The sequence below is a fragment of the Populus trichocarpa genome, chromosome 13, assembly GCF_000002775.5.
Source record: "Populus trichocarpa isolate Nisqually-1 chromosome 13, P.trichocarpa_v4.1, whole genome shotgun sequence".
Taxonomy (NCBI): Eukaryota; Viridiplantae; Streptophyta; class Magnoliopsida; order Malpighiales; family Salicaceae; genus Populus; species Populus trichocarpa.
Genome location: NC_037297.2, coordinates 2,862,882 through 2,888,866, shown reverse-complemented (window position 1 = coordinate 2,888,866; position 25,985 = coordinate 2,862,882). Strand labels below are relative to the sequence as shown.

The window sequence follows — 25,985 nt, the reverse complement described above, 5'->3', positions numbered from 1 at the left end:
TATATATATATATATATATATATATATCCAAACAATTTTTTGAAAAATCAAGTGCCAAGTGGGATGCTTTTCTAGCTCCAAGAGAACCTCATATTGAGACTATCAAAGTAAAATATCAATGCAAATCTCAACTAAAATCAGTGTGTAAATATTAAATTGGAAAAAAAACTATCTATCTAAAAACCAAAAAACAATTGCAATGTGAGAATTCACAATGCATTTGTGAATGTGTGCAATGCAATGAAGAGAAAAATGCCTAGCTATTTTAGTATTTTTTAATTATTAGTAAATTTATATAATTTTTTTTTGCATCAAATGTGTGTGGGTATATATTATCAAAGATAGATCTTATCAATAATATTGACAAGATGTACAACTTAGTCATCTTTGGATAATGAATATAAATGAAGAAGTATAATCAAGATCGATACAAAATTTATTTTGAGTTTTTCTTTTTTAAATAATTATAACTTTACTCATTTTTATCATAAGTTATTTTTATAAGTAACTTTTGAATTATAACTTAAAGGTAAAAAGTTATTTTTCCTCTCGATGAGTCAAAGCCTCATCCAATACGTCAACAGAGAATTTCCTTGGACCCTCTTGAATAAAATCGGTCGAAGCCCCATCCAAGAAATGAAGAATTTCCTTTGCCCCCTTTGGGTACCTCCCCCCTGGATAGATTAAGAACTTACATTTGAAAAGGACAAGTTCTATCGTGATTTGGAATTTTTCTCTTTAAGCTTTGGGTTTAATTTTGGCTGAATACATGGAAGTGAAATCTTCTTGAAACAGTAGGGCTGAGGTGGATGCTTGAATCACAGGGCAGTGCAGCACATGGTGTGGTTCAGATTTGTATTATTTTTTTTAGTTTAACGTGGGTGTCCGGGTCAGCTTGCGCGCACTTCGATTAATCCCACGGGTCCTGAAGTTAACGACCATGTAAGTCTCCAGTGTCCATCATATTAGCAACCACAGAGCTCAAACCTGAGATCATAGAAGGAGCAAACTTTTTAATCTCAAGTTCTTACTACTGCACACTTGGTTAGCCATTAGGCTCATTAATTGCAGCTACCTTGGGATAAATTGATTTCCATTCTAGTTTTAGGGCTTTCATTAGAATATTTTAGCCCCCAAATAGGATTATATATTGTCCCATCTCGCAGAAAGTTTTTTAAATTCTATTTTAAAACCCATGTAAGGTGTACAATAAATACATTAAATCCAATTTAGTTTATGATCGATGAAAGGTCAAAATAATGAATTAAACAAATTAACCTGAATTAATAAAAATGATGGTGTTTTATTATTCAAACCTGATTTGTATTATTGGGAATAACACTGATTTGCAATCATTAATAATTTTATTATTATTCAAACCTCAACATATATGTATTGCATTATTGGGAATTGAAATTATCTAGGTGCGGATTTCTCTTATTTTCATCATAGAACTAGAGGGCCATGCTCTAGTCCCCACAATCCACAAATTGGTAGTTCACAATAAGGTGGCCTTGAGCATTGCCCCTTCCATCAGTATCTATTTGCTGGAATACTCCAGCGTCCAAGTCTAGACCTCCATTGCTGCATTGGTCAACAATCCTCACAGTAGCTTGTGCTCCAGTCCCAGTGTTTGTCACCTACATAAATATATGTGAAAATATATTTAATTAATTGAATTTGTCTGTTGATGTCCATGGGAATTCTAATACGTAAAGTAATTTGTTCTACATTGACATCTAATGCACATACATGAGAAGTTATTAGCTAGCTACCCTAGACCATGGCGAGCATATCCATATTCAAGGACTTGACTCAAATTTATCTTCTTTTTTAGAGACCTTTTTTAAACTTTAAAACTGTAAAAGCCGTGATGAGTTTCCAGATTGTTATTGGGCATAACTAGTGAAAAACAAAGAGTAAGAGTAAAGCAGAGAACATCAAAATATATTTCATGTGTAATTAACTCTTACCCTCAAGCACCTGCCACAAGAAGCCTGTCCACTGGGTCCAACCGGTCCACAAAAGGCAGTCCAACCATATTTCCTACGCCATTCCAGAGGCTTATTGGCATCCCATGTAGAACAATAAGCACTCACAGCATTCAAGTCCCATCCATTTTGGTCAGGATTGTAATAATGATACGTGGCTCTAACATTTGAAGCACTTTCACCAGCACCAGTACCAGGACTACAGTTGCTTTGACAATTCTTGGAAGGATTACAATGATCGTCACTTGTCCCACAAAAACCCCATTGGCTACAACAAAGATTGTTAGCGCAGGTTTGGCCTCCAGCCTGCCGGCCACAATTTTGAGCTATGGCAGTAGCTACCAGGCATAGGAGGAATACAACGAATAAGCTTAACCTCTGCATTTTGTTTTGGGTATGTTTTGTCTGCCTAAGTTGCCCTAGGACGCCTGAGTTTATAATGAGGAGAACACTTCTTTAAGTACACAAATACCCTTGTTTGTGGACAAGTATAACACGATCACTTCCATGTCCCATTTTGACTGTTATTCGCATCCTCAATTTCCTTCCTTGACTTGGTGAATTCTAGAGTCGATCCTATGAAATAATGAAAATCTTCGTGAATGGAGTCGATGGTTTTTTCATCGCTCCTTTTGACGTTCTAGATAGTACACTAACTCTCAGGGACAAAAGGCCTTCGGAGGGGATGGTAGCAAAAGAAAACTGGCATTGGAGTAGAGAGTCAAGATACGCAACTATTCTATTACAAGTCCGACAATTGTGCCCTAAAATGTGGCTCATCCATTACCTCTCACCTCTTCTTATGACCTGCAAGTCGAGTCAATTTTAAGCCATGAGTAGGAAAGTTACACGTGAATGAAAACTAGCAAGTGAGAAATCTTTGATTGAGTCTGATTGCAAAGCCAAATCTAATAGCGATCTGGCTTTTTATTACTATCATCATATTAAAATAATATAAAAACATTAAAAAATATTAGATTAAAATAAAAAAATATATATAAAAAAACATCAGGTGCTCCCAAACCTGAGCCCATAGTGGTATTGTGGTGCACATCAGACATTAAAAGTGTTGGATATGTCATGCCCATGTTGGGTATACACCCAATTAGGCTCGAGCTATTATTTTTAGGTGTTGGGTTTGAACTATCATGCTCTAGTCCATTTTCTTTGGATCCTATGCTATACTTTGGATAAAAAAATACTAAACTCAAGCTTAAAGTATTTTTTATTGAATCTATCTTAAAAACAATTTTTAGTTTTATTTTATTTGTATCCATAGAAAAGATTCATATTTACGATGTTTCTTTTGACCATTGCAACTAATATTAAAAGAAGACTACTTTAAACGAAACAATTCATAAAAATTATGTTTTTGTCTATATTTTTAAATTTTAAAAATAACACATAAAATTAAAATTAAAAGATAATTAAAATTATATTAACATTCAACAAATTATTAGATTCAACCTTTGTTATTATTTTTCTTTGCAGTGGACCCTTGATTATATATATTTTATTTCTTACCCTTCTAGAGAAAAGGATTTAGATATTTTGACAAACTCTACTGATATTAAAATGGACACCTAAGACAAAACGTACAACAAATTTTTTACTCATTTTTATATCTTTAATATTTTCCTCACATATATTAGAAAAAAAGTATTTAAAATAAATATATTTATAAAAACTATAATGCTAGTAACCATGATAAAATTTAATGGAGCCTTGAATTTCATTTTTATTCACATTTGTACTATATATATATAGTTTTATTCAAATTTTATTCATACATAGTATTTATTGATTTTTTAAAAATTTTATTCTTTTATAAGACTTTTATTAATAAAAGTTTATCTCTAATCATCCCACTTTGAACCTAAAATATTTATTTTGAATAATAACTGAGACTAACATCATCATTACACCGAGAACATGTTTTGAAAGTTCTTTAAACAATCAATGAGATTCTCCGAATAAAAAAGAAAGAAGAAAATGCAAAAGGGATAAAAGTATTACAAAAAAAAAAAGCAAAGAAAAAAATAAAATAAAAAAAGTCTTTAAAATGTCATAATGATGGTGGAAAGCTTACAAACAAAGATAAAAAATCAACAACGAAAGCACAAAGTGTAATTTGAAGAATGATGGTTGTAACGAGATTAATTACTAAAATATTAAAATTAAAGTGTCAAATTTAAAAAAATTCACTGATAAATAATAAGTGATAAATAATTAAAGAGATTAAAATATCTTTAAACTCTTAAACACTATTTAAACCTTATATATCTCATTTTTTCATCGATACGAACCTCAACTAATATATTATATGCTTCTAAAAGTCTTATTTAATTAGAAATAATTTGTCTATATTAATAAGTTTTAGCATTTAAAAAAGAATATATCTTTCAAATTAAATCATGACTCATATGCACGTTACATTTCATTCTTTATCATATTAAATCATGAGATTTCATCATTAAATGCAATATAACTCGAAGAAAAACACTCCTCTTCTTAAAAACTAGAACTCTCCAAATTAAAAAAAATCTAATTTCACTGTTCTAACCGACACTAATTTCATTATATGTCAATACTCATAGATGTATTAGCATTTGGATGACATGTTTTGACATTTGACTAAGAAATGAATTTTTTCCGTTTAGTAATTTTTTTTCTCTAAATTTACATCTGAATGATTGAATTTACACATAAACACAATCATTAAAATTTATTGCTTGATCCTAATACATGAAAAATAACTTCTTGAAAGATTTTTATAAAATTTTCTCAACTGAATGAATTTGCAAAATTCATGACAAAAATGATCATAATGCACGTGTCTTGTAATGATCATTGAGAAGGATAAACACAATTAGATGAACTGGGGTTAATTTTGTTTGAAAGAATTCATGATAATTACAACAGCTGAACAATAATTTGATAGTCTAAATCACAAACTAAGGTGAAAACTTTTAGACTGGGGATAAAATTTCATTGCAAAAAGAATTAGAGAGTCTCAAGTCTGAACTTCAGTTGACAAGACAGAACCTAGAAAGAGCTGGAGCGCTTCAAAGCGGAGGCAGCAAATTTGCAAGAGAATTTAAATAGCATTGAGGACAAGTATAGGACTCTTTTGAATGGAGCAAGGAAACAACCTGATTGATATAGAAAAACAGCTGAGAGGTTGGGGATAGAGGCTGAAGAATCGCTTCCGGCATAGAATGCGAAAGACTGGCTTGGTGGATTGTATCAAAAGAGCTGAAGATGAAAAGTCCTGTGCATGGGAACAGAACAGTAAACTTGTTGAATTGCTTTAAACAGCTGAAAGCACGAACACAATATCTAAGCAAGAGACTCAGAAGGTGCGTGATATACTTCAACAGGACCTGAATAAAGCCAATGTTGCAAAGAAAGCTGCAGGAATTGCCGGGCTGAAAATTCCCAACTTAAAGATATCTTAGCTGAAAAAGACAATGCTTTGGTTTTCATTACCCGTGAAAGAAATCTTAGGATTAATGAAGCTGCCGCTGTCGAACAAATAAAAGAGTTGAAGCAATTGCTCTCTGAAGCATCAGAAAAGGAGTTTACAGTGGAAGATAAGGAAAAGCAAAAAAAGCAAAAGCCATAAAATGCTATAAAATGCTATAAAAAGTGTAAATGATAACTTTTTGTACATGTTTGATACGAACAACAGATCTTATAACGTCTCTGGCAATAATAATATCATTTAAAACATTCATAGTTTAGCTATTCGATTTATACATTTTAAAATGCTATTATTTGATTTGCTCTGCAGCTTAGTGTGAGCAGAATGTGTTCTGCTTTGCAGACAATGACTAGCTAGGAAGCATAAAATTATTATCTTTTTAAAATTGATGAATAATTTTGGTAGTTCTGAATAGAAAAGATGAATGAAATTGCTACTTGCTAGGTTGCGATGATTGTGGTAGAATGAGCATGGCGCGCTTGGAAACAGCCTATAATTTTTGTCTAGCCTTGTTTTGCCTTCCAGGGCCTAACCTCTACCTGGCTCTATATTTAAGCACTGTACCTGCAGCCAAAATGCAGCTGCTGTTGATATGATGACCAATTTTCAGCAAGTTGTGATCGTTGTGAGCAATCTAAAATATACCAATACATGTAATCGCGTATCTTTGGGTATAAATGATTAAGCACTCTGGCAATTATACAACAAGAATTTGCGTTGTCAAGAAAAAAAAGAAAAACCTTCCAGCCTATGTAAAACTCAAGGTGTTTTTATGCCAAACTCAGCAAGCCTCATCAATCACGATTCACATTTCATGAAAACCAACAAGTTACTGGCATAAGAATTAAACAACCTTCATGGGAAAAATTAAAGCCAAGCTACCAATCTAATAGTCCTATCAATGCTTTTGTTTTGCTAGGTTATCGGCAGTGACATTCCCATCGCTTGGCACATGACCATAACTTACCCTTTTCAACTTCCTTTGACAACTTGCTGATGGATTTGAAGACGTTCTGCATACTCCACGCCCTGCTTTCCCTGTTCTTCTCAAGCCCCTGTTCTTCTCAAGCCATGCAACATCATTTGTTTAGTCTGATTCAATATTCCAATGGACAGGCAGAGGTAAGAAACAAGATGCAACTATTACCAAAGCTTTCCTGATTACAAAACCTCTGTCTCGTTTGGGTCCTTGATACCAGTTGGACAAGAGAAGGCAGAGGTTTCCATTTGACATATACTTGTACGTAAGAAGCCTTTCAATAGAAAACTTTGAAACTTCAGCAACTGATTACTGTTTGAATACACTTGGTGAAATCAACCATTTTTTTTTTTTATCATAGCTTCAACGACTTATTTCAGATATTTGAATTCTTAAGTGAGCAAATAGAGAGAGATAAAGGAAGACAACTGAGAGCTAATCATATTATGTAAGATGAAGGTAGAATTACAAGACAGAAGATATAATAATCCTTCATAAAATTGCAGTACATCAGCATAACCATCTATCCATCAAGAACAATGGTCATTTTACATTTAGAAAATTCAGCTTTGAAATTCTCTTTCTGCCCCAAAACATTATCAACATATATAACCTCATAAAAATTGAATTCTTAAATGTCAAAAAACAAAATCTAATGTAAAATAATAGATTGCTTACAGATAAAAATCCACACCCATGCATGCCCATATTAAGCAATACTATCTTCGAGATAAGCTTGAAGCTCCATCCATTTTCTTACTTTCTGACAAATATACCGATGGATGAACATATTTTGTATACAAATCATATGCTTAAGAGGCCCATGGGCAGGGGCTAAGTGATGACCCAAACATAAAATTGACGAATCTAGTTTTATTTTCAGATTTAATATCATTGGATTTAGCTGTACGTTGAAGCCAAATACATACAAGTTTGACAAGATATTAGACTTTAGACTCTTGAATTCAGTTATATGTTGAGCTCAAATACTCGTGGATCTGGTAAGATGTCAAACTCAATTCCCTTATGCTCTATGTATCTCACACATTTATCCACCATCCAACCTTGATAAACACTATTATGCAGAAACTTCAAATACCCATTCCTTCAGTCTTCCAGGTCCGAGTGCACAAATGATAGTTAAAATAGCCAACTTGGTATTAGTTTTGGAAAGATAAACAACGCTAAACTACAAAATACAGAATGATATCAACCGAGTAGAGAAACAATCTCAGAAAAATGGGATTCTTCATCGTTTCTGCAATATTCGCAGTATGAGTGCTACTCATTTTCAAGTAATTCAGGAAGGCGTGCATGATGAGGAGTGGACATAGACTTTGTAATTACTACTTAAAATATTATAATTTATGAATAAACTGGAGCCAAGTTTGCCTTTTTTATTTTTATTTTGGTATCAATTAAAAAGTGTCTTAGGTTTAATTGTTTTTGCTACATAACCCATATTCATTTAATTTCATAGGGTCGTCCTCTTCTAGGAATCAAATTTAGGTTATAATAGAAAGAAAAAAAAAGCAAGCGGGATGGATAATAATCATCTCTCTTTTAACTATCATGTTTTGAATTAAAGAATAAAGCTTCATTGGTTATCTATAAGGAAAGCAAACCCTCTATATTATATTGATTATTGGAATATGAGAAATCTTGGGCCACTCAGAGCCATTCTCCCTTCTACAATTTTCTGAAAGAAGTGGACTTCCATAAATCCACAATTGCTTTAATTTGGAGAGGCGTTGCATGGCTGTTGAACTTGGTAGATACTTCACCTTCTTGCAATCCTCAATCCCAAGAAATTCAAGAGAAGAAAGGTTGGCCAACCAATCTGGCAAAGCTTCCTCAAACTCCTCTCCCTTGAAATTACCTATTTGCAATCTTTGAAGGGAAGTGAGGTGTTGAAGTTGATGCGGTACACTCTTCAGTTTATCCCATCCATTTATCTCTAGTCTTTCAAGGGATCCGCTCAGGTGTTTGATTGAGTTTACAACTCCGGTTGGAAAACCCTCCAGCTCCTCTGAGAAACCACCGATTTTCAATCCTTTCAGCTGGGCGAGGCCGCCTAAGCAATCCTCTGGAAAATAACTCAAACTCCGACACCCAATGATTCCAAAATAAACAAGAGAACATAATTGTAGTAAACCATGCCAGTCAAAACTGGTGAGCTTATCACAATCTTTAATGGAAAATCTTTGAAGCGAAGACAATTCTTGCAAATCATTAATATGGATAAGCTCTCCACAATCATATATTTCCAATTCCTCTAGAGATGCGCAACATTGTAGTCCTCTTGGAAGAGATCGTAATTTAAAAACCCAAACTCTCAATTTCTTCAAAGAGTATCTCAATTCTTGGAAATCACCAGGAATTGAGATCAACTCAGGGCAGTTCCATATACTCAATTCCACCAGAGCTGTGCAGTGTTGTACGCTTGGAATGGATGCAAGCTTTGAACAATTATCTATCCTCAAAAGTTGAAGTGACATGAAGCCTTCAAATTCACCAGATAAATATCTCAGTTCATCGCATCCTATAATTTCAAATTCATATCGGAATGCTTTTCAACTTTCCACAATGCTTAATCCACAACTTTTCAAGACAAGGAAATACTTGAACACCTGGTACTATCCATTCTTCAAGACCATCCAAACCCAACAAACTGAATTCTTTAAGTGCTGGAAACAGTACTGTTGCACTGCCACTGCTATTATAGAACTCATTACCCATACATTTCACACTAGGCATTCTAGTTATCTCTAAGATTTTAAGGCGAGGAAGACATCCAAGTGTTGGGAGTTCTCTGCACTCGTTGCAGTCTTTCAATCTTAGCACCATCAGATTATTGAGTAGCAATATAGACATCCATGATGGGAAATTTTCACCCCCGTAACCCTTAATTGTCAAGCTTCTTATGTTTGGGTGAGGTTGCAGGCCTTCCAGCGCATCCTCGTTGTTAACACTATTGTTACCTTCACCACTCCATTCAAATACCAATTTGGTCATTCTTCATTGTTTTTTCACGTAGTTTCGCCTTCTCAGCTTCTTTTTTGTCTCTAACTTGCTCAACCTTGCATATCTTCAACACTCCTCTTAGTTCATTCAAACATCCCAGCTCTTCAACTATATGATTTGGAACAACAACAAAAAAAGGCAAAGTTTGAAGGCGTGTTAAGAGTCTAACCTCAGCTGGCACTAGGTTTGAATCATCAAAATGAAGATGTCTCAAGCTGATTAAATTTCTTATTTTCTTGGGAAGCTTTTCTAGGGACTTGCAATCAATGAATCTTAATGTTTCCAAATGGTAGAGCTTGGTGATGGATTCTGGAAATGCTCTGATATTAGTACATGAGACATCAAGATATCTCAAATGTCTCAGCTTGCAAATTGAATCTGGTAACTTAGTGGTATCAGACAGTTTCAATTTGAGAGTTCTCAAGCTTTTGAATTTCCAAAACCCATTTAATACATTAACCATTGAGAAAATAGTATGCAATTTTCCAACAACCACCTCTGAAAATGTTGACTCAACATCCCCACAAGAAATGAGATTTAGATGACGAATACGAAATGCACTATCTACAGCCTCCTCAGCCTCCGGAGTTAACGTTTCAGATTTTGAGACCTGTAATGCAAGATCATGCACTAGGTCATGCATCTTGCATCTTGTTACGATCTCATACTCATTCCTTTCAACATCTTGGAAAAAGGAATTTGCAAGCAAGTCATTGAAATACTTGTTGCCTATGTCTTCCATCCTCCCATTTGATGGCCCAAGAAAACCTTCAGCCATCCAAAGTTGAATTAGCTCTTCCCTTTCAATTGCAAAATCTTTAGGAAAAATGGAACAGTATGCAAAACATTTTCTTAGTGCTGGCGATGACAGGTGATCAAAACTGAGTCTCAATATGCGCAAAGCTTTATTTGCATCCTGAGAATCCCAAATTCTACTGTTTAGAATTGACTGCCACTCCTGTGCCTGCTTTCCGTGAAGAGTTCCTCCCAAAATTTTAGCAAGTAATGGAATCCCTCCACATTTCTTTGCAATCTCTTTTCCAATAGACTCGAAGTCTGAAGCTATTGTTGTTCCTCCTCCCCTGCTCACCTTTTGCTTGATAATGAACCAACTTTGATCATCTGATAGTCTCCTTGGCTCGTGCTGACTCCCGAGAGTAGTCTCCATCATGCCTGCCACTTTCTTACTGCGGGTTGTAACAACAACAGCATTCCCATTCTTTCTGTTAATTTTTAACAGTAGCTCCTTCAAAGCATCCCACTTGTCATGGTCTTCATTCCACACATTATCAAGAACAAGAAAAAATGACTTATTTTCCAGCTCTTTCTTAAGGTTTCGAAGAATTGCATCAAGACTGTTCAACCCACCCGTAGTTTTGTCAATTATTTGCAACATTGCTCCTAAAATCTTCACTTTACTAAAATAATTAGAAACGCAAACCCATAGAGTCACATCAAAATGTTCTCTCCCTCACCACTTCACAAACTTTTTTGCTACAGTAGTCTTTCCAAGGCCAGCCATCCCCACAATAGGAACAACCGAAAGGACATGCTGGTGTTTGGTTAAGCTAGTCAGTAATTCCACAACATTAGAGACATCATCCTCCCTTCCTACAACTTCTGAGCTGTCAAGGAAGGAATCTGTCTCTCGATCTGGATCCCAGCTAACTTCTTGAGCTCTATCTATAGATAGAGATGTCAATCCAAGCCCAAATCTAGCTGCATCTTTCTGGATTTCATCCAGGGCTTCATTGATCTTCTTAACTTTTTGACCCATATTCAAACGGAACGCAGCAGGGTTGTGGAGTGAAAAGCAGTCACTTACCTTTCCCTTCTTTTGGTTTTTGCGGATAATCTCATACGCAAACTCGTCTAGAACATCTTCAGCATCATAAGCTACATCCTGTAGGTTCTGCAGCCAACGTTTCACAGACTCGTCTGTTACTGGTCTTCTGGCTGCATCATGGAGCACAGCTTGGATCATGGTCGAGGACTGGTTGAGCTTTCGCAGCTGGCCCTCCAACCCCCAAGCAAGTCTGATCCCTTCAGCAGCTATGTAACTCAGCCTTTTCAAAGTCTCCTCCATGGAAAACGTAAGAAGAAGCTCTGCTGCCATATTCTCTTTTTTTTTTGGGAAATCAAAGAAGAAATTTTGAGATCAAAAGAGAGAGAGGTATGGTGTGAAATATCAAAAGATGAAATGAAGCGTGGAACGATGAGATACATTCAACTTTAGAGCATAGTTAATGCATGAGGGTACCTTCCTCCCTATACTAATTGACTGATGGTAGGCAGCATCTTCCCCAAACCATTACTGTCAATTTGTCATGCCATGGCTAATAAAATTCCACGCTTGCCTATGTCGGCATTCAACTAACCAAGGTGTTCATGCTCCGTGCTGTTCAATGCAGGTTGCCCAAGTCAAAAGTCATTGAAAGAGGCATTAAATGAATCCCATCCCCAGATGATATTTATGCAATAAATTTTACTTTGTAGGAACTGGATACTGATACAACTGTGTCTTATAGTCCTTCTTTTAGTTCTATTTACTTTTTCTTCCTTGTTTTGCCGCTCACCTTTGTCTGTTACATCTCCATGTCTTTTGAATTGAACCTGTAATATCACAGAATCTATAGAAAAAACACATGCAGTAAAGGTAGAGTCTTTAATTGTTTGATGTGAATTTGAAGGAGAACCCGTTTTGACATCTCCTCCTCCCTGGTGTTGAAACTTGAAATTGAGTTGCTAATAGTTTTTTTTTTTTTTTTGGAATTTGATTCTCATACCTAGCCTTGAATCATCTAATATAATAGCAAACTTCAGTTAATTTTATTTTAATTAAATATAGTTTGCCACACTTAATTAATTAGTTCCTCTAATATAAAAAAACAATTGAAAAATCTCTCGTCCAATGTTGATCACCTTCAATTTTTGTATTTTCTTTTCTTTTTTATTCTCTTCACCCATTTCTCTTTTTTCTTTCGTGAAATTATAAAATTAAATCACATGAAAAATAACATAAAATTGTCAAATGAACCAAACCAGTATAAAAAACACATCCTTAATCACTCAAAGACTAAGTTAATTTAATATAGGTCAATTAATGTTCAAGTTAGTCTAAAAATATTGAAAATCTCTCACTCAGACTAAATTTAATCATTTCCCTCTCATACCAAAACCAACCACTTGGCGCCATGAAGAAGAAAAGGTGATGAGGAATAGAGTAGACGCTGAGTCTACTGATGGGTATGCTGCTGCTGCTGCACTTGTTCGTGCTAAAGATGGCAGTGGTTTTGTTAGATGGTATATACTGGCGTTCCCCCTTTTTTTTTCCTCTAATTTTTTGGGTCTTTCTTGTTTTGTGTTATTAATTTGAATTTGGGGATTTTCAAGAAACGTGGCTTTGATTTATTTCATTTCTTAACGATTTTTTTACTGGGTTTTTCAAATTTTGTGTTCTTGAATTAGAGAGAGAGAGAGAGAGAGAGAGAGAGAGAGAGAGGTTCTTGTGTTCATTTCATTCATCCGTGTTGCGTAATGTCAAATTCTATTACAGCCTAGCAATATAGAGAAGAGCTACGTACAATTAATATTCCGCAACATCCTCTCTATCTGACACGTATAAGGCTACTAATTACAGAAATAACGGACTTAACTACCATCAAATGGCCAACAGTAATCTAGCCTTAAATTTAAAGAGCACCAGTTAATTAAGATTTTCCCTCCCTGTCAAATTCAATTCACAACAATGAGCTCTTCGAATTTTTAAAGAAATTGAGGTAAACCGGACATTCTTGAAGAATATATTTTTGTATTTTTTTTTATTAACGTGGGTGTCCGGGTCAGCTTGCGCGCACCTCAACTAATCCCACGAGCCCTGAAGTTGACGACCATGTAAACCTGCAGTGGCCATCATATTAGCAACCACAGGGCTCGAACCTGAGACCACAGGGGGAGCAAACTCCTTGGTTCTAAACTCTTACCACTGAACCATCTATTAGATGATTTTTTTTTAATTTTAGTATATAATAAACTGAAATAACTTACAAGTTACCTCCTATAAATTATTTGTTTTTAAAGATAACTATATAGCAGTTTTATTTTGTTGGATTGTTGTTGTTTTCTTCCTTAAACATTGAATAATATAAAAAGGATCATAGGCAATCTCCACCAGTCTTCTCCATTCCTTCTCTTAAAAACAAGGGTGCATTGTTGAAACTATCCAATTCCGTTAGTGTATAATAAACTGAAATCCAACCTTAAAGAGAAAGGATCATAGACAATATCCAAACAAAGGAAGATCATGGATTTTAATTTAGAATTCATGTAAAGATAACAGTTGTTGGTCTTTGTCCAACGTAGAGACTGGAGGAGGACTGCCAAAAAGAGCACACCAACGAAACCAAAAGCTTATTGCCACTTGACGAGACTCAAATTTGCGAATAGTCATGCAATTATATATATATATATTTCATTCAGATATTAATTTCAAGACGTACAGGGTTTACTTTCTCCAATTGTTCTGTTAATCCAAAATAATTGGGATTATTAAGATAAGTATTCCCTTTTATTTGATTTGGCCATAGAATTAACTAGAGGGTCATGCTTCAGTCCCCGCAGTTGACAAACTGGTAGTTCACAATAAGGTGGCCTTGAGCATTGCCTCTTCCATCAGTATCTATTTGTCGAAACACCCCAGCATCCAAGTCTAGACCTCCATTGCTGCACTGGTCGACAATCCTCACAGTTACTTGAGCTCCGGTTCCAGTATTGGTCACCTACATGAAATTCAATTAGGGTTTCGATGTGTAATGAATTTATATAAAGATCTATGCTAGCTAGCTAGCTAAACAAGTGAAATAATCAATCACAGAACAAAAGCAATATTCCTGCTAAGGAAATCATCATGCGCTTTGTTCTTAATCACATCTATTGAAAAAAAAAATGAATAGCAAATAAAGCAAAGGGCAATATATAATATGTGCATTTCGTGTCTATTTAATTAACTCTTACCCTCAAGCACTTGCCACAGGAAGCCTGTCCACGGGGTCCAACCGGTCCACAAAAGGCAGTCCAGCCGTATTTCCGACGCCATGCCAAAGGCTTATTGGCATCCCATGTAGAACAATAAGCACTCACAGCATTCAAGTCCCATCCATTTTGGTCAGGATTGTAATAATGATATGTGGCTCTAACATTTGAAGCACTTTCACCACCGCCACCAGTACCGCCACCACTACCACTAGACCTACAGTTGCTTTGACAATTCTTGGAAGGATTACAATGATCGTCACTTGTCCCGCAATAACCCCATTGGCTACAACAAAGATTGTTAGCGCAGGTTTGGCCTCCAGCCTGCCGGCCACAATTTTGGGCAATTGCAGTCGCTGCTAGGCATAGGAGGAATACCATGAATAAGCTCAACCTCTTCATTTTGTTCTTTTTGGTTGCCTATGCTGGCCTTGGACGCATGAATTTATAATGAGGAGATGACTACAATACGTACAAAAATACCCTTGATTTTGGGAAAAAACTGCATGTTCAAGCATCCGATCTTGACTTTCAGTGTCATTCTTTATTGCTTTCTTGATTGGGGATGAACTCTAGTTCATGAAGAAAATCCAATAAGTAGTTCCAATTTTAATGCGATTTAATTTTTTTTTGTTCTCTTAGGTCAAGCTAAGTCTATGTTACACCAGAAAACATACTTTCAAAGTAAATTTTAATTTAACGTGATTAGATAAGAAAGGAATTTAATTTTGATTGACATGTATATTGATATAGTGATATGAAATAATAATAAAGAAAAAACTTAAAACTTTTCAAAATGACTTCAATAAGATGCTACAGCCTACAAAACCTTGGGCGGCAGGCAACCGCGACCACGGCAATTAAATTGGAGAGTCGAAAGAGGCAGCTATTTTGCCCCATCTAGGAACTACACAGTTGTCATGGAGGGTGGCTTGTCTATCAGTAGGTATGGCTGATCTTTCAGCATTTAATGGGTTTCAAAATATTTATTCATCACCACAGCTTTAGTCAAATGAAACTTTGGCCTTAATTACATCACCCAATGCTTACTAGCAGAGTCCATAGCCATAAGATCTTAATTTATCATATGTAGTCAGGCATTGAGTCTACTGATTATCGATAATAGAGAGCAGAGGTTTGAGGCTGTTGACAGAATCACTACAATTAACGAACTGTTAATTCTTCTCCTTGCTAAAAGAACTAGAATTTGAATTATTGATTACGGTGGTTCACTGTTCATATGAACAGTGAACTGTTCATATGAACAGTGAAGCACCTTAATTTTTTTCCTTATTCTTTTTTAAAATCCTACTTCTCAAATTTTTTCTTTCAATATTTTATTAATTTTGAATTAATCATCATAATTTATTTTAATTTTTTTATAAAATTATTTTACTCTTTGTCATAACCCAATTTTAAATTCTTCAAATTTATCCAAAAAAAAATGAAAAACAGATAAGGAGGAGTTAATTGAAGGTTGAGAAACCAAATTAAACCGGTTGGGAGCCCAATTGCAATAATAAATAGTCTTTTTGAAGAAAATAATGAGAATTTGGGATCAAAAATTAAAGAAAGATATTGAAGATTGGGGAAGACTTGCTAAACAATTAAATTCAGGGACTTAATTAAGCTATTGATTAGCTTAATTGATTTAATCAAGAGCTTAATCAAAAGCAAAATTAAGTTAGAAAGTCAATTTGGCTAAAATCAAAAGAATTAATTATGCTGAAGGACTTAAATAAACTTTTTATGGGTTTAATTGACTTAGTTAAGGACTTAGTTGAAGAAAAATTAAGTTTGAAGACCTAATTTAGATTAATTTCATAAAGATCGGAAGATTAGGAATACAATTGGAACTTGAAAATACCAAATTGATGCAATCAGAGATTCAACTGAAAGAAATTTAAAGATTGAAGGTTGATTGAGGGTCAAATTGAAGAATTTCAAAACCAATAATCAATTTATAAAAAGCGCATGAATTTAAAGGTCCAATTGAAAAAGGTTAAGGGTTAAATTGCAAGAACCAGAAGTTTTGGGGACTAGTTTTGAAATTTTATAAATTAATTGACTCAATCAAGGGTGAAATTAAATGAATTTTCAAAGACTAGATCCAATTGATGTCTCAATTGAAAAGTCCCAAGAGTTTAGGGATCAAATTAAAAATAGACAGTTTAGATAAAATCCATGATTTCCCCTAATGAATGACAAGTCGTGTAATTTCTAAGCCTAAATTCTCAATAACATGTCATTCAGGCACTATTCATTTTCTTCTTCCTAAAAACAAAAAAAAAAGAGAGAAGGAATTACTTTTGAGAAACCGCTTGACTAAACGAAGAAAACATAATTGCGCTAACGCGCACCCTCCAAAAGAAAAATAAATGTCTGGGTACCTACTTTGTAGCTCTAATTATTCCATTGCCTTTGCACCATATGTGGATTCTCTCCAAAAAAAAAAAAAAAAACTCTACCCAACATTGCTCCACCCTGTAAAAAACTCTTGTGTCCTCCCTTGGCAAGTTGTAAAGCAGGACAATGTTTTTTACTTGACTTCAATGAATGAATAAGATCTATTCTTCAATATCAAGGATCAAGATCTCATTAGCCTATAAGAACTAGAATCCTACTTTTCAAAAAATAGATTATGGTGCCTTTAATTGTTATTTTTTAGAAAAATTTTCCTTAATATTTTTTGAAATCCTACTTTTTAATTTTTTCCTTTCGATATCATCATTCAATATTTTATTGATTTTAAATTAATCATCATTATTTATTTTAATCTTCTTTCTATAAAATTGTTATAGTCTCTGTCATAATTCAATTTTAAGCTCCCAAAATTTATCCACAAAACATGAAAAATATATTAGAGGGAGAAGGACCAAATTGAACTGAGAGGTCAAGGTTGGGAGCCCAATTGCAACCATAGAGGGTCTAATTAAAGAAAACAATGAGAATATAGGATCAAATTAAAGAAAGATATTGAAGATTGGAGAAGACTTGCTAAATAATTAAGTTCAAGAACTTAATTGAACTTTTGATGAGCCTAATTGATTTAATCAAGGGCTTATTCAAAAGCAAAATTAAGTTAGAAAGTCAATTTGACTAATATCGAAAGAATTAATTAAGTTCAAGGACTTAAATAAAATTTGTATAGGTTTAATTGACTTGGTTGAGGAAAAATTAAGTTTGGAGACCTAATTCGGATCAATTTCACAAAAATTGAAAGATTAGAGACACAATTGGAATATGAAAAGGCTAAATTGATGCAATCAGGGGTTCAATTGAATGAAATTTAAAGATTAAATGTTGTTGGAGGGTCAAATTGAAGAATTTCAAGACTAAGGATCAATTTGTAAAAAGCTCATGAATTTGAGGGTCCAATTGAAGAAGATTAATGGTGAAATTGCACGATCCAGAAGTTTTGAGGACCGGTTTTGCAATTTTATAAATTATTTAGTGAGTGAGATGGCAATCTTGGTGTGATTAGAAGAATGATGGAAGTGAAAGTGTAAAACCTCTAATGGTGACCCGATGGTGCCAAAAATCAAATCTACATTTTAGCCAATGTAGTTCAATACATTACAAGTTAGTCCTTCAAGTGTAACCTAAGGTACATGTAGTCCCAATTAGGCTCGGTTTCACAACTATAAGCCTAACCCACGTAATTCCAATTTATCTTGATTCATGCAACTCAATTCTATTAGAACTCCTTTGCCATTAGCCAAATTATTAAACAACACAACACCCAGCTCGGCATGCCATGTCAGCATCAAAACATAATACCTTCAAACTACCTCCACAAAACATTCACAATAAGAAGAAAAATAGAGGGACAGAAGTGTTTATTCATCGCAGCTTTGGCCAAATGAAACTTTGACCTCTCTGCATCACCTGATGCTTATTGACAGAGTCCCAGCTAGACATACATTTAGTCTATTGATCATCGATGATAGAGAGCAGAGGTTTAGGGCTGTTGATAGAATCACCACAACCAACGAACTGGTAGTTCACAATGAGGTGCCCTTTTGCGTATCCATCTCCGTCTGTGTCTATTGTGCGAAAAACGTTCACGTCCAAATCTAGTCCTCCATTGCTACATTGATCCACAATCCTCGCTGTTGTTTGAGCTCCTGTCCTTGTATTTGTCACCTATATGCATCAAATCAGTTAGGATACTTCATTATTAATCACTTTCCTTCCTTAATTATATATGCTATTAATTAACAGTGGTAGCTAGCTAATTGTCGAGATTTCAAGAAAGAAAAGCATACAACAGGTTCGTGTATATCTTACCCTCAAGCACTTGCCACAAGAAGCCTGGCCTCTAGGACCAGCCGGGCCACAAAAAGCAGTCCAGCCATATTTACTTCGCCAAGAATAAGGCTTGCTAGCATCCCATGTAGAACAATAAGCACTGACTGCATTCAAGTCCCATCCATGATCTTGTGGATTGTACAGGTGATATGTGGCACGCACATTTGACGCACTTTCACCGCCGCCACCCTTGCAATTGCTTTGACAGTTCTTGGACGGCGAACAATAATCATCAGTATCTCCACACCACCCATATTGACTACAACACAGGTTATTAGGGCAGGTCTGGCCACCCGCTTGCTTACCACATTGCTCACCAGTAGCACCTGCTATTAGACATAACAGAACGATCAAGAATGTATCATAAACCCTCCTCATTTCTTAACCCACCTAGGTACTTTTCTTCTATTATATATATATAGTCTAACATTTCATGGGATTTTATAGTAAAGGAGGTTGATTATTATTTTGTTCCTTGTCTTGAACATCAAGTGGGTTGATTTGTAATCCCAAAAATGCCCTGGTTCCTTTATGAAGAATAGGACAAATTGTATAGCTAGTAAAATATGTTGATCAGGTTTGGACCATTGATGGTTCTTTGGATTGTTGTTGATATTAGAGATTGATTAACTAAACGGCAGGTGATTAGTGTGGACAATCCAAAGTGATATCTACTTGTTCTTGACTTTTGATCAGTCGTTAGTGAAAATGATACATGACTTGAAGACCGGCTGCTACTTAATTAATAAATAAGTTTTTTTTTTCTCCGGTGATTATTATTTATAAGCAAGTGTCTAATAAAGAAGTTTCTTATTGTTATAAAGCAAGTTTTTTCTTCACCATAATGCAAATTCTATGTATCTGTGCCAGCAGTCAATTAAATAAATCAATCAAGCTATCAAAATCAGCTGTTAATGCAGTACCTTTCAAACATCTGGTCTTCGATGTTATCTAAAAGAAAGAGAGGAGCCCTAAATTCAAAGTGATATTGATTATTGTGAGGCGGCTTCATGCATGCGTTTGAGCTGTCCTGGCTGCTACTTCATAAATAATGGATCGATAAAGAAGGTAGTGCCAAAACTTATAGATAACCTTAGCTTTATCCAACATATTTTTGACGAATTGTGCTTGCATAGACTTCAGGGTCATCTGTAGGAATATCTAGATATTAATCTTGTGGCAAAAAAGACACCAGCCACATGTCGGACGTAAGACATTACTAGGCGTGCCTTGACCGGAAATATAATACAAGCAAGATACGATGAACAACACTTCTTTCAAACGTTGGCTTTTTTAACAATCAATTTTTTTACTAGGCGTGCCTTGACTGGAAATGGGACTTGTCTACCGCCTGTTTGGTTATGGGTCTGTTAAGGTCTATTGTTTGATTGTAGGTTTGTAGTTGTAGGTCTAAAACTACTGTTTTTTTTACCTGTTTTCACTTCTGTGTCTGGAGGTCGCCTATTGTATTTATTATTATTATTATTATTATTCGGGTATCCTCACACTCTTTTAAAGGGTGAGACTAGTCTCGTTCAGGATTCGTGATTGCCCCTCCCAATAAATGCGCTTCCTATGGATCGAACTTATGTTCTCACCCTTGCAGGGATATGGCATTGTTTTAACCGTTAAACCAAGACTTCATTGGTCGGCCTATTGTTTGATAGCATTAGATTAGCTATGGTTGGTATTTTTCTACACATTTACTAGTTATGCCACGGGTCAATTTTTTTTTTTTTTGTATAAAAAATATTATAAAAAGCTAAGATCCAACAACATTAGGTTTATCTATAACACCTAACCCAAGAGTTTTAGGTTTGGCTGCAACGCTTTACTCAATAGTAATATTTATAATATTAATTATAATACCAATAGTAATATTTATAATACAAATAATAATATTTTTAATATTAATAATAATATTAAACTTGCATGACCCGTGTTTAAATTAATGGGTTTGGCTGCAACGTCAGGCTCAAAAGACTTGGGTCTGGCTACAACACCAGACCCAAGAGCCTTGGATGTGGATTTGACTGCAAGATCGTGTCATGAAAATGTGATAACTAAATAGAAAAAAAATTTAATATTACCGAATGAAATTAAACTAAAAAAATTAATTGAAAAGAAAAAACAAAGCAAATCACCATTCCAATGAATAGTACTTTGCAATGAGGGGTACAGTGAAATCCTCTTATGAGATCACGATAATCTAATAAAAAATAAATAAAACAAATCATGAAGTTTAATTCTCAATCAAATCAATATTAAAAGATGAAATTGAAAGAAAAAACTAATTAAGAAAAAGAAAAAAAATATAAATCAACTGCGTTAACTCGTCAAACCAGGTTAACCTGTCAAACCTGAGATTCGTGTCATGAGAGTGTGATAATTAAATAGAAATTTGTTTTAATATTAACGAACTAAATTAAACAAAAGAAAAGATTAATTAAAAAAACAAAAAAAAACAAAAAAAAAACTATAACTAAAAGGCATTCGCCTTTTACTATATATTTGCACAGTGAAAGGTTGACCTCTTTTTTAGTTATAGTTACGATATTAAAAGAAAAAATTGAAAGAAAAAAATTAATGAAGAAAAAGAAAAAAAATCTGAATCAACTGGATTAACTGGCCAAACCAGGTTAACCTGTCAAACCTGGGATCCGTATCATGAGGGTGTAATAACTAAATAGAAAAAAAATTTATATTAACGAACTAAATTAAACAAAAAAAAAACTATCGGAAGAAAAAAAAACTAATTAAGGAAAAACAAATATGAATCAACTAGGTTAACCTATGATACATGAGATACGTGTCAAGAGAGTAATTACTAAATAGAAAAAATATAATATTAACAAACTAAATTAAATAAAAAAAATTAATTAAAAAGAAACAAATAAAAAAACCCTATAACTAAAAGCATTTATTTTTTACTATGAATTGCACTGTACAATTCAAAAAAAAATTTAATGCTTTTTAATTCATAGTTAATAATTAGCTGGAACCTGGTTACGGATGACTTAAGGATAGTTGGCCGCCAGTATGGACTTACTGGAGTGGTGTTTTGGAAAAAGTTTGAGACCTCATGCTTTGCTTTGATTAGGATGGTGTTATAGTCAGGATTTTGTGGTTTTGCTGTTGGGAGAGTTTTGATTTCATTTAATAGGATTTGTGTTTCAGTTATTATATATAATGAACCATATAAGTCATGCCCTTTTATGATACAAAATTTGGCTGATTTGCAGTCACATCTACATGATAATAACACTCAGTGTTCCAGGACAAGGCTATTCAAATGTAATAGTTGTGGGAATTGAATCAATCCCTTATCTGACTTGGTTTTTTTATTTTAAATCCATATAATATTTCCTTGCATTCTCTTTGTGAAGGCTTGTAAACAAAGTTTAAAGAAAGAAATCATCACTTATCTCCAAATTAATGGCACCGACCTGAGTACTTCTGCGGATGGATGATTCTGATAAGATCAAGATGTTAGTGGATTGTTATGCTTATGGAGGAGGGTGGAAAATTGTGAAAAGATCATGACGTTGGTGGATTGTTGTGCTTGTAGAGAAGACAATATTGTATACTTTGTGTGTATGTGTCCATATCTTAGGAGGACAATATTTAACAGTGATGAGGTTAGTTTCCTTTGTTATGCCATTGACAGAGTAACATATTAGATGATTAAATGTTTTTCAAGATTATAATTGATACAATTAAAGTTATCGGGGCATATTAAAAACATCATTGCAATTTTTAAAGAAGTTGATGAAGTAAGAAAGAGACTTTGGTTGATGCAGGGGTTATCGTTGCTAATGAGCTATTTAGAAGGAAAAAAAAGTTGAAAGAATGGATGTTTTGAAAGAGACTACTGTTAAAGGGGATGGAGAGGTGGATGTGGAATGATGGCAGGCATAGTGTATGCATGATAGTTGCAGGATTATCAGTACTGCAGTTCAAAAAAACTTGTTGGGTCTTAAGAACACTGATATATGTAGAGATTTTTTTTAAGATTTCAGCAAGATGCATCTATTTCATATTATCATGCATGATCTCTCTCGTTATGTTGTGATTTTCTTACAACTTTATTTTAGTTTTGTGTTGGCATTCATGTTGTGTTTAGATTGTCTGAACTGCTGCTCTTGCTTTTCCTTAAACTTGCTGATTCTTCTACAATAATCCCTAATATATACACGCTCCCTCGTTTATTTAGACTTTTTCCTAATATTCTTCTACAATGATCCAACAACTCCATCAAGCTCTAGAGCAGCTCCTTCGTTAGATCCCACGACCTCTGTAAATATCACGCCCCCTCACGTTGACACTGCTGCTTCACTGTAGGCATAGTCCCCAGCAATACATCCAGCAATTACCACTTCTTCCTCCTCATCGCAAACAAGGAGAAAATTAATCTTTTTGTTATATTTTTTCCCTTCTGCTTCGGTGAGTCATTGATGCATTACTGATTACTTATGTTTCTTTGTATTGAACAGCTCTGTGGAAGAACCTGAGCATCTCTCTCTTCAAGAATCTGAACCATCAGACTCACCTAGCACTCGTCTTCTTGTTACAAAACATCTGAACCACCTAGCAAGAGGCATCACCCCTCTAGTCATCAAAATTTTGAGCCTCCTTTGTCCATAAATTTCTCCATGCTCTTTAAATTTATGAGAGGATTGATATCACATTATTCTCTTTCCTTGCTCTCTAACTTCGTGTTCCATTTTTGTTACCTGTCATATGCTTAGTAGAGCACTTCAGTGTCATTATTTTTATCAATCACAACGATTTTCAAACTGGGTAAACCTGTATGGAACAGATGCTTTTTGGTGGCTGCTAGGGCTTGCTAATATGCCATTGTCATTCTTTAGTGGCTTTCTATCATATAGCATATTGCTCCTTAAAAGTCTGATACTATGAACATTGCTCCTTTAGGTCTGCTGTCAAATTTGCAGCAAACCCGGTTCATCTTTCTAATTTTTTTTCAACTACTTCTTGACCAAACTTTATTATATTTTGCTTGCAGGATCACTGCCTTTGATAACACATGGGCCTTTTTTTGTATCCACGACACCTAGGCTGGTTGTCTTTTTTTGCAGAACTTTCATGGCTTCACCCCCTACTCAAACAATTTACTGCTTCACTCCCTTGCGATGCCACTGCTATATTCCACTTCTTTTTGTTAGTATACTTCCTTTTTGTTGTGGATTGATAGATTAATGTGTATTTTACATTGATGCAAGCTTTATTATTCCACGATTCATCTATTATTTAAGATTCGCATATGCCTGACAAACTCTTTTTCATCTGCCCTTTCTAGCTATTGATTTATCTCTTGATCACTTTGCTTCCTAAACAGTTTCAGTCTTATTTCATGCTTTTAAATTCCTTCCTCTTTTTCGATTGCTCTGCAATTCGAACATTAATGGACACATTTGCTTCTGCTACATCTGGGCTGCTGCCCAGATGAAGAACAAATTAACTATCTTCATCTCTTATCACTGTCATGAAACACTCACTTTTTGAACAACGATTCACACTTTTGCTTTTGTTGCCCCTTGCCATGATCCATGTTTCTTTATTATTCCATTGCTATTGGACATTGTGGAATATGAGACATGTTTTTTTCATAGCCATTGTTGCTTAGATTGCAGTGTTGATGAATGTTGCTTTCGATTTTTAAATGTAGCAACACTTTGGTCCCTTGGTTCATATCTATTACGCTATAGGAAACTTTATGGAAGTTGGTTCGTTCACTTTTTTTGTGGCCTCGGGTCCTTTTGCTTGGCACCAGCACAATTTTCTTTTGTTATTTAACAAATTATGTGTAGCTTAGCAGCCATTGTTGCTGCTTCAGGAACACCAAACTCCCTTCTCAAAAAATTGCGTCCATATGCATTTTGCATTTAAGTCATTATGCTTTAAACTCATTCTATGTGCCTTTCCTTACAAAAAAAATGGTTATTTTCTGTCTTCACTGGATTAGATTCTATCGTAGATTTTCTTTTCTTGGTGCAAGACTCTTGATAGTATGAAATCTTCAAAGTAAAAAAAAAAAAAAGAGGAGGAGAATGTTATTCATACGTACATACCATGTTAATATGGGGTTTGCTTTAGATAGTTTTTTTAAAAAAATTTAATCTCAATTAACCTGTAAAATTACCTCAATATATCTTTTATCATTGAGAAAATTAGAAACTATTATTACTTTATCGTCGTCATCCAATTTTTACCAATTTAAAGATTCTTCTCTCTCTTATTTATTATAATGTAATATTCTACCTTTATTTTATGCTATGAGTATACTTTTTAGATTCGGTTTGGTGATCGGTTTAAGATCCAGGTTTTGAGTTTTGACCGGGTTGTCTAGGTCAATTTTTTTTTTAAAATCAAAACGACATCATTTTAGTAATAATAAAAAAAAAGCTAACGAGTTGCAACCGAGTTTTTGACCGGGTCTTGCCGGGTCACCAAGTCAACCCGCCGGGTCAACCGGGTTTTTTCTTCCTCTATTTTTTTCTTCAACTCGGCCCGGTTCCAGCCCCTGGTCGGCCGGGTTCCTGGTCGACCCGCCGGGCCGGGCCGGGTTTCAAAACTATGATAATGAGTTATTTAATTTTTATTTTCTTATTTGATCAAAAATAGATTTTGAGCATAATAATTAGAAGAAAAAAAAACATTAAAAGTGAGCATAATTGATCATCGTGGCTACAAAATGAAGTGGAATTAATAATTAATGGAGTGGATATAATAATAATAATAATAATAAATAAATAAATAAAATGAATTAGCTTGTTAACTCCTAGAATAATGTTCTTCATTATAAGTTTCATTTTTTTTTAAATGTAAATACTACTCTTGAAGAACCTAAGTAATTCCTTCGCTCATCAATTTCGCTGTGAAAAAGCCCATAGTACTCAAATTGGGCTTGGGTTCCCTCGATATGACTTAGTGAATTGGGCAATCTAATACTTTTGGGCTCTGTTTTAATGGGCTCCAAGGGGAAGAAAACACAATGATTCTTGAAGAAGGATTTGTGTCCCATGCACTTGAACGATGTGGGTCTGTTTGCATTTTGTCAAAAGAGAGGAAATTCTAATTAATACATAATAATTATAATAATAAAAAAGAATATAAATTACTCTTGTGTATTCTATAATTTAGT

The 25,985-nt window shown here is 34.5% G+C and overlaps 4 protein-coding genes and 1 long non-coding RNA gene across 5 annotated transcripts; 1 reads left to right on the top strand and 4 right to left on the bottom strand.

The window, feature by feature from the left end:
• Positions 1-1,342: 1,342 nt before the first annotated feature.
• On the bottom strand, positions 1,343-2,421 carry LOC18104080 (pathogenesis-related protein PR-4). Its single transcript, XM_024583392.2, has 2 exons — positions 1,974-2,421; positions 1,343-1,640 (listed from the first exon to the last, which is right to left on the bottom strand). The coding sequence occupies exons 1-2, from the start codon at positions 2,373-2,375 to the stop codon at positions 1,470-1,472; spliced, it is 573 nt and encodes a 190-aa protein (XP_024439160.1). The 5' UTR covers positions 2,376-2,421; the 3' UTR covers positions 1,343-1,469.
• A 5,661-nt stretch (positions 2,422-8,082) lies between these two features.
• On the bottom strand, positions 8,083-11,594 carry LOC18104079 (putative disease resistance protein RGA3). The gene is made up of 4 exons (XM_024583828.1): positions 10,954-11,594; positions 9,458-10,833; positions 9,085-9,282; positions 8,083-8,996 (listed from the first exon to the last, which is right to left on the bottom strand). The coding sequence occupies exons 1-4, from the start codon at positions 11,592-11,594 to the stop codon at positions 8,083-8,085; spliced, it is 3,129 nt and encodes a 1,042-aa protein (XP_024439596.1).
• Positions 11,595-13,913: 2,319 nt separating this feature from the next.
• Positions 13,914-14,936, bottom strand: LOC7487673 (pathogenesis-related protein PR-4). The gene is made up of 2 exons (XM_002319041.4): positions 14,492-14,936; positions 13,914-14,256 (listed from the first exon to the last, which is right to left on the bottom strand). The coding sequence occupies exons 1-2, from the start codon at positions 14,909-14,911 to the stop codon at positions 14,086-14,088; spliced, it is 591 nt and encodes a 196-aa protein (XP_002319077.1). The 5' UTR covers positions 14,912-14,936; the 3' UTR covers positions 13,914-14,085.
• Positions 14,937-18,271: 3,335 nt separating this feature from the next.
• On the bottom strand, positions 18,272-19,239 carry LOC7474610 (pro-hevein). Its single transcript, XM_002319040.4, has 2 exons — positions 18,800-19,239; positions 18,272-18,655 (listed from the first exon to the last, which is right to left on the bottom strand). The coding sequence occupies exons 1-2, from the start codon at positions 19,196-19,198 to the stop codon at positions 18,440-18,442; spliced, it is 615 nt and encodes a 204-aa protein (XP_002319076.2). The 5' UTR covers positions 19,199-19,239; the 3' UTR covers positions 18,272-18,439.
• Positions 19,240-21,936: 2,697 nt separating this feature from the next.
• On the top strand, positions 21,937-24,087 carry LOC112323794 (uncharacterized). The gene is made up of 2 exons (XR_002977248.2): positions 21,937-22,458; positions 23,314-24,087. It is a non-coding gene; the product is annotated as an uncharacterized LOC112323794 (long non-coding RNA).
• The last annotated feature ends 1,898 nt before the right edge of the window (positions 24,088-25,985 follow it).